Consider the following 12,538-nt stretch of genomic DNA (forward strand, 5'->3'; position numbering starts at 1 on the left):
AATGGGCCAGAGACAGAACAAGTTGAGTTTCAGTACTGGCAACCAAAGGGGAAGTACCCATAAGAAGTTTATGTGGGGAGAGGACGAGACAAATAGGAAGACAAACCACTGACATCTCTCACGTTTTTAGGAGTTTCCTCAGTTCCAGTGAACAAAAGCAGAGAGAAAGCCTGGGATATGTGGCATATATGGAATTATATAAACTACTCTCCTCTAAAACAAGTTCCAAGACAGCAGCTTGGAACAACCACTGAACCACTTATATTAGTTAAGACTGATAAAAGAACTTCTCCTCAACAAAGTCTTTTATGGAGGAAGAAAACAAGATAATATAATTTATATCTGTAAGTAATGGGTAATAGCCTCAACTTTTTAATACAGAATTGTAGGTTATCAGAGTTAAACAGGACCAGAGTAATCACCTAATATAACACACTAGATGAGAAAACTGCAATTCAAAACAGTGGCCCACTCAAGATCTCATAGCTAGTCAGTATGAAAGTTAGAGCTGACCCTAGGATTGCCAGTATAGTGTTCTTCACTGTGCTATCCACATGACCCAGAAAGTTCAAGCTATGATAAAATGCACTAGATTATAAAGAGATCTCTGACCTGACCCAGTAACTCCACTTACAGAAATTTATTCTAGGAAATAATTCAAAAGAAGCAAGATAGCACATAAAGGCATTTGTCAGTATATTGGCAAAAAAGAATATTAATAACTTAAATATCTAATTAGGGAAATGGTTCATTAAAATAGATTAAACCAACACAGTGGAATACTGGGTAACCAATATAAATTGAAGACTGCTGAAACACAGTAAAATATCAAATTATATATGATTATATATTTTGGATATAACCACATAATATTTATAATATGCAAAAATTAAAAATTACAGTGATAAAGTTTGTTAATTAAGATTTTTATACTATCTTTTCAAGAAAAAAGCACAAAAAAATAAAGCAATAAACATGGAATATGTTACCCCACTGATAATACCAAGTGGTCAGCACACATTCCTAAGAGAAAGGAGAGAAACTAACATTTACTGAGATGCTACCATGTGCTATACACATTCACATTTAGCCCTCACCCTCATAGTTACCATGCGAGGTACTATTATTTTTTCTAATTTATAGATGAAGCTCAGAGAAGTTAAGGGCAGCCCTAACTCCACATAGCTAGCAAGAAAGCAAGCCAAAATTTGAATTCAAGCCTCTATGCCAAAACTTGTTACACTATTCCGTACTGCCAAATACATGTAATACTTAGGGTTGCTCAGTTATTTCCAATGTATTCTGGCACCTTGAGGTAACAGAACATTCTTCATCTGGAATTGGGAATCATGATCTAATTCTAACTCACTCCTGCTCATAACTAACTGTGTGACCTAAGGGAAGCAGAAATTTTACATAACTTGTTTTCTCTTTTATAAAAGAGTACACACACCATTATCCATTCAAAAAATATTTCTTAAAACGCTTATGACAAGCCTGGTACTTTGTAGGATCACAGTGGGATCAAATGAAATGCTATTTCTAAGAGCACTGTACATATTACCAAGATAGGTAGCAAAATATCATTAAATGGCATTTCTAAGCATCCCCAATCTCCTACTAACTTGAAGGGCCTGGAGACAGACTGTTCGGAAGCTGCTGCTGGTGCTTCCAGTCACAATACTCATGATGGAATTCACAGCCACTGAGAGCGAGGCCTGCAGTTTCTGATGAGCCTAGAGAATATAATTAAGTAGGGGGAGATGGCAGTTTATAATAATCCCAAGTTGCTGCTTCAGAGAATCCCAAAGGGACCAAAGATTTCAGTCAGAGCAGAATTTCAACAATTCTTCCCCCTCTACCAATAATACTTACTGAGATCATGACATAAAGAAGACATTTAGGGATTGAAATAAATAAAAATTTTCTCTCCACCTTAATAAAAAAAAAGTTCTCTCCTTTCATAGAGATGGCTTATGGACACAGACACATTCACAAAAGACAAACAGTAAGACATTGGGAAATAAAAAGGTAAACTTACTATTTAAAAATAAAAAGCTCTAAGCTTTGTTCTCTTAGCATAGTTGTTTTTTCCCTCAAAGGGGGGCATATGAAGTGAGAATTGTATTACTAGAAGTACTCAGGATGGAGGAATTCAGAAAGCCAGGTAAGAAGAGAAAGTGACCTTTTCAGCCCAGGTCCTGGACATAGCAGCCACCAAAATGTTGATGCCCAAGAAGAATCAGATTTCCATCTATGAACTCCTTTTTAAGGAGGGAGTGACAGTGGCCAAGGAAGATGTCTACATGCCTAAACACCCCGAAATGGCAGAGAAGAATGTGCCCAATCTTCATGTCATGAAGGCCATGTAGTCTCCCAAATCACAAGGCTATGTGAAGGAGCAGTTTTCCTGGAGACATTTCTACTGGTACCTTACCTATGAGGGTATCCAGTATCTCTATGACTACCTCTCCCTGCCCTGAGATAGTGCCCGCCACCCTGTGCTGCAGCCATACTGAGACTGGAAGGTGATGGCCCAAAGGTCTGGACCTGCAAGACCCATGCAAGGAGAGGCTGACAGGCACCTACAGATGAAGCGCTGTGTGCCCTGGTGCCTACAAGAATGCTGAAGCTGGGTCTGGGTCAGCAACCGAATTCCAGTTTAGAGACGGATTTGGTCATGGATGTGGTCAGCCACCTCAGTAAAGTTGGAGAGTGTTTGTGTTGAATATACCCAAAGCCAGAAAAAAATCTAAGGAAAAAAAGCATTAGGAAATGGGGGAAGGATGTTAAGATTTAGTGAAGCAGTAGTATTTAGTGAAACTTCAGAAGTGTGTGGGGGAGGAGAGAGATGTAGATAAGGAAGAGGCACACCACCAGTCACTTTTCTCTATTATTCTGACCTTACGTACTCAAACCCACCTACTAGGAGGTAAGGCTAATAAGCAAGCTGGTTACAGTAACCCATCTAAATTGAAGCTTGAATTCCTAGGCTCGATGCAATGTACAAGATCAGCCCAGGTGACAAAAGAGGAAAGGAAGGAGAGAGGAACGGCTCTAAGGCCCTGTCTACCATATACTCACGCTATGTTTTTCTTAGAGAAAGTAGGAGAGAGGGAGCTGTGGACTTCTTATTACCTTCGCAGCCTGGTGATACTGCTCCAAGGCCTGATCCACGGCACCCTGGACAGAATCTTGCACCACGCTGTGGCTCTCCATGAGGATGGCACTGAAACGAGTGGTGAGCAAAGTGTGGACTCCTGAGGGGAAGGAGAATGTTGGTAGCCTTGAGAGAGAATTACTTCAACACTGCTGTTCACGTGCTGTGGCCAGGGCTGGGAATAGGGAAGAGGCCTCTTGGAAGAGGCCACTGCTGCCTATGCCCGAATAATTACATTTTTTTTTTCTCTGTGGAAATTTTTTTTTTTTGAGAGGGCATCTCTCATATTTATTGATCAAATGGTTGTTAACAACAATAAAATTCTGTATAGGGGGGTCAGTGCTCAATGCACAATCATTAATCCATCTCAAGCCTAATTCTCGTCGGTCTCCAATCTTCTGAAGCATAACGAACAAGTTCTTACATGGTGAACGAATTCTTACATAGTGAATAAGTTCTTACATGGTGAACAGTACAAGGGCATTCATCACAGAAACTTTCGGTTTTGATCACGCATTATGAACTATAAACAATCAGGTCAAATATGAATATTCATTTGATTTTTATACTTGATTTATATGTGGATCCCACATTTCTCCCTTTATTATTATTATTATTTTTATTTTTAATAAAATGCTGAAGTGGTAGGTAGATGCAAGATAAAGGTAGAAAACATAGTTTAGTGCTGTAAGAGGGCAAATGTAGATGATCAGGTGTGTGCCTATGGACTAAGTATTAATCCAAGCTAGACAAGGGCAGCAAAACATCCACGGATGCAGAAGATTTCTCTCAAAACAGGGGGGGTGAGGTTCTGAGCCTCACCTCTGTTGATCCCCAATTTCTCACCTGATGGCCCCCCTGCGACTGTGCCTGTCTTAGGTTGTTCCTCCCTTGAGGAATCTTACCCGTCTCTGGCTAACCAGTCATCTTCCGGGGCCATACAGGGAAATGTAAAGTTGGTAAGTGAGAGAGATGCCATATTGTTTGAAAAGATTAGCTTTTTTACTTCTTTGCAGATTTATGCCCTGTGGCTTCTATGCCCAGCACTTGTCTCGAGGTATCTTTACCACTTGGAGGAATTATGATACTCGGTAAATTCGATACGAGGCACGAATTCTATTTAAGGGTTGTAATTAGGAAGAAAGAAGAAAAGCTATAGATGTAGCATATGGAAGGAAACATGGGAGGATTGATTATTTCTTTGACATATCTTCTTGTAGAGTAACTTAAGCATGTATAGGTTTTAAACTACTAACTAACTCGTGCTCACATATTAACATAATAGGAATACGGTGACATAAACAAAGCAAATCTATAATTACCATCCATCTCCAGTGAAGCCAAGAAAACCATTTAGGCACCCTAGGCATTTGTGAAAATTTGTCTATGATATGATGGATATTGTCCAACTGTACTTGAACAGTCTGAGAGAAATCAGACAAATTAAAGCAACCCATTTCTGGGATCTGTTCACATCCCATATGTTCTTTTAACCGTAGATAGTCTATAGTCATGAGATTTTGGAGAGCTACAACTTGCACCCCTCCCAACTCCTGGTTGAGTTCCAACAGTACAGATCCGGTCAAATTCGTTGTCTCACTGTATGCACATGCCAGCCTGGACATCTCCTCTTCATTCCAATGGCAAGTCCAGGAAATGGTGGGGTGGATGCAGCCACAACCGCAGCATCGCCCGGATCCCTGTGGAGGCTTTTTGATGATCATCCCCCGGCACAAGTCCTCCAGAGAGTGCTGATGCCGGAAGCTCCTCCTCATATCGTATCTTAGTTCATTTTCTGGGTATCCAAGCTAGGCCTTGATCTTCTGCATAGAAACAAACAGACCCTTTGCCCACACTTTGACATGCCCTCTATACCACTGTGCAGAACTCATTGGAGGTCAGCACACAGGAACTGCTTTTTTTTTTTTTTTTATTAAGAGAAAGGAATATTATCAGAAAAGAGTACCTCCATAGCTGATCATCTGACACCCTTTAAGTGATCAACATTAAGGATATTTAAAGCATGTGTTGATCTTTGATTTACCAATAGTTTTATCCTATCAAGGAGTAATCCCCCTTTTCTTTCTTTCTTTCTTTCTTTCTTTCTTTCTTTCTTTCTTTCTTTCTTTCTTTTTTTAATCTTTAATCTACACTTACATGAAGAATACTATGTTTACTATGCTCTTCCCTATATCAGGTCCCCCCTAAAAACAACATTACGGTTACTGTCCATCAGGTTAGCAAAATGTTGTAGAATCACTACTTGTCCTCTCTGTGTTGTAGAGCCCACCCTCCCCTTTCTCCCTCCCCGCCATGCATGCCAATCTTAATACCCCCCTTCTTCTCCCCCCCCACCTTATCCCTCCCTGCCCACCCATCCTCCCCAGTTCCTTTCCCTTTGGTACCTGTTAGTCCATTTTTGGGTTCTGTAATTCCACTGCTGTTTTGTTCCTTCAGTTTTTCCTTTGTTCTTATACTCCTCAGATGAGTGAAATCATTTGGTATTTCTCTTTCTCCGCTTGGCTTATTTCACTGAGCATAATACTCTCCAGCTCCATCCGTGTTGCTGCAAATGGTAGGATTTTTCCACTTCTTATGGCTGAGTAGTATTCCATTGTGTATATGTACCACGTCTTCTTTATCCATTCATCTACTGATGGACATTTAGGTTGCTTCCAATTCTTGGCTATTGTAAATAGTGCTGCGATAAACATAGGGGTGCATCTGTCTTTCTCAAACTTGATTGCTGCGTTCTTAGAGTAAATTCCTAGGAGTGGAATTCCTGGGTCAAATGGTAGGTCTGTTTTGAGCATTTTGATGAACCTCCATACTGCTTTCCACAATGGTTGAACTAATTTACATTCCCACCAGCAGCGTAGGAGGGTTCCCCTTTCTCCACAGCCTCGCCAATATTTGTTGTTGTTTGTCTTTTAGATGACAGCTATCCTTACTGGTGTGAGGTAATACCTCATTGTAGTTTTAATTTGCATTTCTCTGATAATTAGCAATGTGGAGCATCTTTTCATGTGTCTGTTGGCCATCTGTATTTCTTTTTTAGAGAACTGTCTGTTCAGTTCCTCTGCTCATTTTTTAATTGGGTTATTTGTTTTTTGTTTGTTGAGGCGTGTGAGCTCTTTATATATTCTGGACGTCAAGCCTTTATCAGATCTGTCATTTTCAAATATATTCTCCCATACTGTAGGGTTCCTTTTTGTTCTATTGATGGTGTCTTTCGCTGTACAGAAGCTTTTCAGCTTAATGTAGTCCCACTTGCTCATTTTTGCTGTTGTTTTCCTTGCCCGGGGAGATATGTTCAAGAAGAGGTCACTCATGTTTATGTCTAAGAAGTTTTTGCCTATGTTTTTTTCCAAGAGTTTACTGGTTTCATGACTTACATTCAGGTCTTCGATCCATTTTGAGTTTACCTTTGTATATGGGGTTAGACAATGGTCCAGTTTCATTCTCCTACATGTAGCTGTCCAGTTTTGCCAGCACCATCTGTTGAAGAGACTGTCATTTTGCCATTGTATGTCCATGGCTCCTTTACCAAATATTAATTGACCATATATGTTTGGGTTAATTTCTGGAGTCTCTAATCTGTTCCACTGGTCTGTGGCTCTGTTCTTGTGCCAGTACCAAATTGTCTTGATTACTAAGGCTTTGTAGTAGAGCTTGAAGTTGGGGAGTGAGATCCCCCCTACTTTATTCTTCTTTTTCAGGATTGCTTTGGCTATTCGGGGGTCTTTGGCATTTCCATATGAATTTTTGAATTACCAAATAATTACATTTTTAGACCAAAAAAACCTCAGCAACTTACAAACTCCCAATTCCCAACTTAACAAACTCATTCAATTCCCACTTAAAAAGCTCATGAAAATTAAAGAATGGCATTATTTTTGAAGAAACCAATTAGGGATCCTGTTTAATTCATATCAGAAACAGAAATATATACCATGTACTACAAACAATGACACTGGTGACTCCCAAAGGAGAGGAGAAAGAGGAAGCAGGAAAGCTTCCTGGCACATGTGACCAACCCTACTCCATTCCTCTTTGAGCGTCACTGTTGTGAGCCACTGTTGCTGTCAGTGTGTCACTCCTTTCAGATATGCTGTTGGTATAGAAAAAGTTAAAACTCAGAAAGATGACTATGAGAACTGCTGGTATAAGGTCTTGGTAAATGGGGGGACTATCTCTGATAAAGTAACCAGAGGCAGCACTCATGTGAGATGATGGGCAAATACACCATCAAACCACAGGCTAGCATTGATGATTCTGATGCAACAGGCACAGGAAGACAAAGTACATTTATAGGGCACCTGGAGAACATACTTCCTAAGTAATCTTTCTTTTTTCAGCATTTTTCTACTCTCCCCTGGATAGCCTGTTCAAAAGTACTATGGTGAAGAAGCCAAAGGCCAGCTGGCTTTTTTCAGGGTTGCATTAAAAATGCAAGCCAAAAGAACATTTTCTACCACATGCCATGATGCTTTCCTAGAAGGGAAGGTGATATGTGGTTGCTCAAAAGGAGTCTGGAACTGCAGTCAGGAGAACACAGATTTTAGGTTAATTCTGCCACCAACTAGCAGTGACCAAGACACTTCATTTTTCTCACCTCATTAGAAAAAATGGCTTTATACCACCTGTTCTCACAGATAAGCTGTGCAGATAAACTGGGATAGTATATATATGAAGTGTTTTGAAATGTACCTTGCAATCTTCAAGTGGAAACTATTGCTATTGCTCTTATGGTATCTTCTGGATTACTATTTTCTACAGTTTGGTCCTAAGAATAGCCTCAAGAAGTAAGTTAGATCCCCTCTGAAAGCAGACATTTAATTAAAAAGCTACAAGTTTGCTCTAAAACTGCTCATACCACCAAATGCCTTTAACATTGTGACAAAATAAGTTAATCATAGAAAAGTTACCATGACAAGGTGGGCAGAAAGCCAAATAAGTGATTTTTTAAAGACACATGAAACAGACTGTAGTTCTGCACAATCTGCTTCCTAAAAAGAGCTCTAGAGAAAGCTTTCAAGGATATGAGGGGAAAAAGATGAAATTACTACATCTATATCCATATATCTGTATCTACCTAATCTCACAATGCGTCCTCTTCAAAGTCCTAAACTACCAGATAAGTAAGGAAATTAAAAAATACACTTACTCTGTATGGCCCCGGAAGATGACTGGTTAGCCAGAGACGGGTAAGATTCCTCAAGGGAGGAACAACCTAAGACAGGCACAGTCGCAGGGGGGCCATCAGGTGAGAAATTGGGGATCAACAGAGGTGAGGCTCAGAACCTCACCCCCCCTGTTTTGAGAGAAATCTTCTGCATCCATGGATGTTTTATTGCCCTTGTCTAGCTTGGATTAACACATAGTCTACAGGCACACACCTGATCATCTACAATTGCTCTCTTACAACACTAAACTATGTTTTCTACCTTTATCTTGCATCTACCTACCACTTCAGCATTTTATTTTTAAAAAATTATAATAATAAAGGGAGAAATGTGGGATTCACATATAAATCAAGTATAAAAATCAAATGAATATTCATATTTGACCTGATTGTTTATAGTTCATAATGCGTGATCAAAACCGAAAGTTTCTGTGATGAATGCCCTTGTACTGTTCACCATGTAAGAACTTATTCACTATGTAAGAATTCGTTCACCATGTAAGAACTTGTTCGTTATGCTTCAGAAGATTGGAGACTGATGAGAATTAGGCTGAGGGTGGATTAATGATTGTGCATTGAGCATTGACTCCCCTATACAGAATTTTATTGTTGTTAACAACCATTTGATCAATAAATATGAGAGATGCCCTCTTAAAAAAAAAAAAACCCCAGTAGTGAAAGATGTTCTATTAAAGTAAGATTGAAGCCAGAAAAAAAAAAAAAACACTTACTACGTTTACTAATGCAGTGATGGACTTCTATTTGATCCAGTACTGAGTACAACTACCTGAGATCTGTAGGCCTTTGGAGTCAAGCTAAACAGATGTATAAACTATCACAATACTACAAGAATGAAAGGTAACACTGGTTTCTGAGGAATCTCAGCTCTTAAGATTTGTTCAATGGGATTCAGAACATGGTATCAGACCATATGTCATCCTAGGGAAGACTAAATATGGTGCTCCCTCCCTCCAGCAAACCTGCTGGGAAGTTAGCAGATCATAAGCATTAAGAGGGTCTTCAGACTTGGAAGGGACTTAGATATCACCTAGTCTAACAATGTCATGTTAAATATATGGAAAGGGAGGATCAAATGACTTATGTGACTAGCTTGATATAAAAATCACTGAAGAATTTGGTGGCAGAACTAAAACTAAACCCAAGGCTTTTGATTCTACCCTGAGGTCCTTTCCACAACACTAAGCTGCTTCTCTTACCAGCCTCTGTCCATGTGAACAAAGGCCAGATAACAACCCTAGGCATTCTCACCTTTGGTTTCCTTGCTAGAAGCCTCACTAATCTGTGTCTCATCTAAGTTCCCAATCCAGGGCCTAAATGAATAAAACGTGGGCACCAGAAACCACCAGCTCCTCAAACAGAGTTGTAAGCCAGACCCAGGAGAGCAATGCTTCTCTCCTGAAGAATATACACATATTGGGAAGCTAGGAGAGGTATGGAAGGCAGACAACAGGAAGATTCCCACAGCTGACAATGGTTTGTTTAACAATTAGTTGGCACCAGTCGTCGTGAGCTCTTCTAATCTGTCTCATTTCCTTTATGACTCAGTGGGAGCAGGGCCACACCAGATAGTACTGGAATGCTTGGGGAGTAGAGCCCCAAGAAAAAGACACTGGCTCACAAAGAACACAGAAACGTATCAGGAACATCAAAATGGAAGCTCATGAAACTTTTCCCAGATGTTTATAAGCTCTACTTCTTGCCCTCAAAGTTTAGGAGGGCATTAAGAAACACTTAAATTTACGTTCCAGGGTTTACTGGATTAAAATACATAGGCTATCTCAGTAGCTTTACTCAATTTAAGAATCACCTGAGAATCTTGTTAAAAAACAAGATTCTTGAGCAGTCCCAGATTTTTGAATTATAGTTAATGAGTTCATCCTTGGCCCAGGAAGTTGAGCATTTTCAAGTAACTCCAGGGGATTCTGATGCATGTGTTCCATGGACCACAAAACAGGGAAATCATTGCTTTACCTTTAACAGAAAACTGTTCTGGTAACAGGTTATCACCCATGTACTAGAAAAATGCTAAAGGCTGCCCCTTGGATGCCTGCACAAGGACAGCTTCTCCCTTGCCAGAGGTCTGTAGAGCAATCACAGAAAACCATCCATACCAATATACTCCCACAGCAACTCATGTTGTATTTGAGATGTTGCATCAAGGCTAAACAAGGCCAATAACATTTCTTGATTCCACCCGGACAGGCAGTACAGCAGAGAACAGTTCTCAGACCTGAAAAGCTTTAAAAACATACTGATACCTGAGCCCCTCAGTCCAAGGAAATCTGAATCTCTGGGGAGTGAGGGTGGGCATTTTTTTAGAAGCTCCCCAAGTAATACATTGTACATTTGAGATCGAGAGCCACCCACCTAGGGTAATAAACTCTGTAGGGACCATTATAGAAAGTGTCTGCTGATATCTGGCCATTCAGTTCTGGGAATATCATCATTTAAGTGATGTTCCAAGATACAGATCTTTTCCATAGAGCATATAATTTGTTTAACTTATTTAAGCAAGATTTTTCAGTGAAATTCATTATTCTACAGAAATACATCTAATTTAAACATATGCATCGCATGAAGTCTTCCTTTCTTATTCTCCTAAAATTTAAGCACACCAAATCTGGCAGTCCCAGTCTCCTGTACCTACCCCAGAGTTCCATTTGCTGGACTGGAAATTGGCTGTGGAAATCCACAAAAAGAAAAAGCAGCAGAGTTTGTCCCTCCGGGTCCATATTCTGAAACTGATCCTCCTCACTGGATGCCACCTGATAACTCACATCTGGAAGCACCAAATCTAGAGAACAAGATATTACACAGTATTCTAAGGTAAGTAAAGCCCTAAAAAATGTTGTCAACAAAGAACCTGAACTTCAAGGAAGGATCTGTGATAGATCTAAATTCGAACATTCCCTTCTCCTCTTAAATCTGTTTTTCTATCCACATGATGGAAGCAAATAATAGTGACTCACAGGAAGAACATCAAAATTACAAATGGGTGTGCAAAACGCAACCCTAACAGTGCTACTGAGAATTTACTAGGAAGAACTATACAATATATTCATTCATTCGTCATTTAACTCCTAAGGTAGGCATAGCTAGTAGGAGGCAGAGGTCAGAGTCAAACCTGCATAGTGGGAAGATAACAGCCAACTAGTACTGAGTGCTTACTATATGCTACCTACTAAATTAAATTCTTTGAATGTATTATCTCAACATTCAGACTTCACAACAGTATGGCATAGGACCTATTCTTATTCCCTTTTACAGACTAGGAAAGAGGCACAGATAGGTTAAGTACATTGCCATAATGCGAGAGTAAGTGGTGGAACTGTTTTGACTGACTCCAAAATCTGTGCTCTTAACAATAGCAGTATGTGATATTTGTATTCCCAAGGTATCTGATGCCCTACAGTCACTTTCTAGCATGTTGATCCTTTTGAATACAATTATGACAGTCCTAAATTCCATCTAAATCGATATAGAGAACCTGTGCGAATCCTGGCTCTGTCCTTTAGAGTAATGCAGGAGGGGGTATTTTTTACAATATTCATTTCCAAAGTTAACTGTGCAAGTTCAGGCACCATGAATTGGCATAGAAGGAAAGAAATCAACAAAGCATAAAAATAAAAATGAAAAGAGATATAAAGAAGCTCTAGAGATTCAAAAATCCTGATAGCATTACATTCTATCTGTTAAGACCAAACATTCTTTCCACACAAAACCATTTACCTCCAGACACCCTGTCCAAGGATACCCTTCATTCCACCCTCTGGAATACCACCTCCTCAAGAAAAGAGCCTTACCTTAAGGCTTTCTTTCTAGACGAAAGATTCTGTCATTCCCCTGAGATATCTCCCCATCCCAGGAGGCTTCAATCTTCTCAGACCAGTCACAATTCTAGAATACCTCTTACCTACGTGTCATCTTCCTCAGGATCCAGTCGCCCAGCTATCTTCTAAATTTCAAAGGATTCTAGCTAACAAGTCAAGCTCCTGACTGTAAATCTCCTAGACACCAGCTCATGGTTGCATATTCCTATTTCCCAGTTTTATTTGTTGGTACAGTTTTTAAGTCTCCTACTTTCAGCATGATTCACCCAAAATTAATGTGGTTGGGCTCTACATGAGTATTATAGCCAGCTTCCTAAGTTTATACTACATGGCTTATACTCC

General features: G+C 39.7%; 1 protein-coding gene and 1 pseudogene across 1 annotated transcript in view; one reads left to right on the forward strand and one right to left on the reverse strand.

Moving 5' to 3' along the window:
* Nucleotides 1-12,538, reverse strand: part of TOP6BL (TOP6B like initiator of meiotic double strand breaks) — an 87,074-nt gene that overhangs the window by 39,698 nt on the left and 34,838 nt on the right. The window contains exons 10-12 of the mRNA XM_073217515.1: nucleotides 11,014-11,160; nucleotides 3,139-3,260; nucleotides 1,626-1,736 (exon numbers count right to left, since the gene is read on the reverse strand). Of these exons, the coding sequence (XP_073073616.1) occupies nucleotides 1,626-1,736; nucleotides 3,139-3,260; nucleotides 11,014-11,160 (380 nt within the window). The remainder of the gene's footprint in view (nucleotides 1-1,625; nucleotides 1,737-3,138; nucleotides 3,261-11,013; nucleotides 11,161-12,538) is intronic.
* On the forward strand, nucleotides 2,223-2,706 carry LOC108399820 (small ribosomal subunit protein eS10-like; annotated as a pseudogene).

This window comes from Manis javanica, chromosome 11 (assembly GCF_040802235.1).
Source record: "Manis javanica isolate MJ-LG chromosome 11, MJ_LKY, whole genome shotgun sequence".
In the NCBI taxonomy this organism is placed as follows: Eukaryota; Metazoa; Chordata; class Mammalia; order Pholidota; family Manidae; genus Manis; species Manis javanica.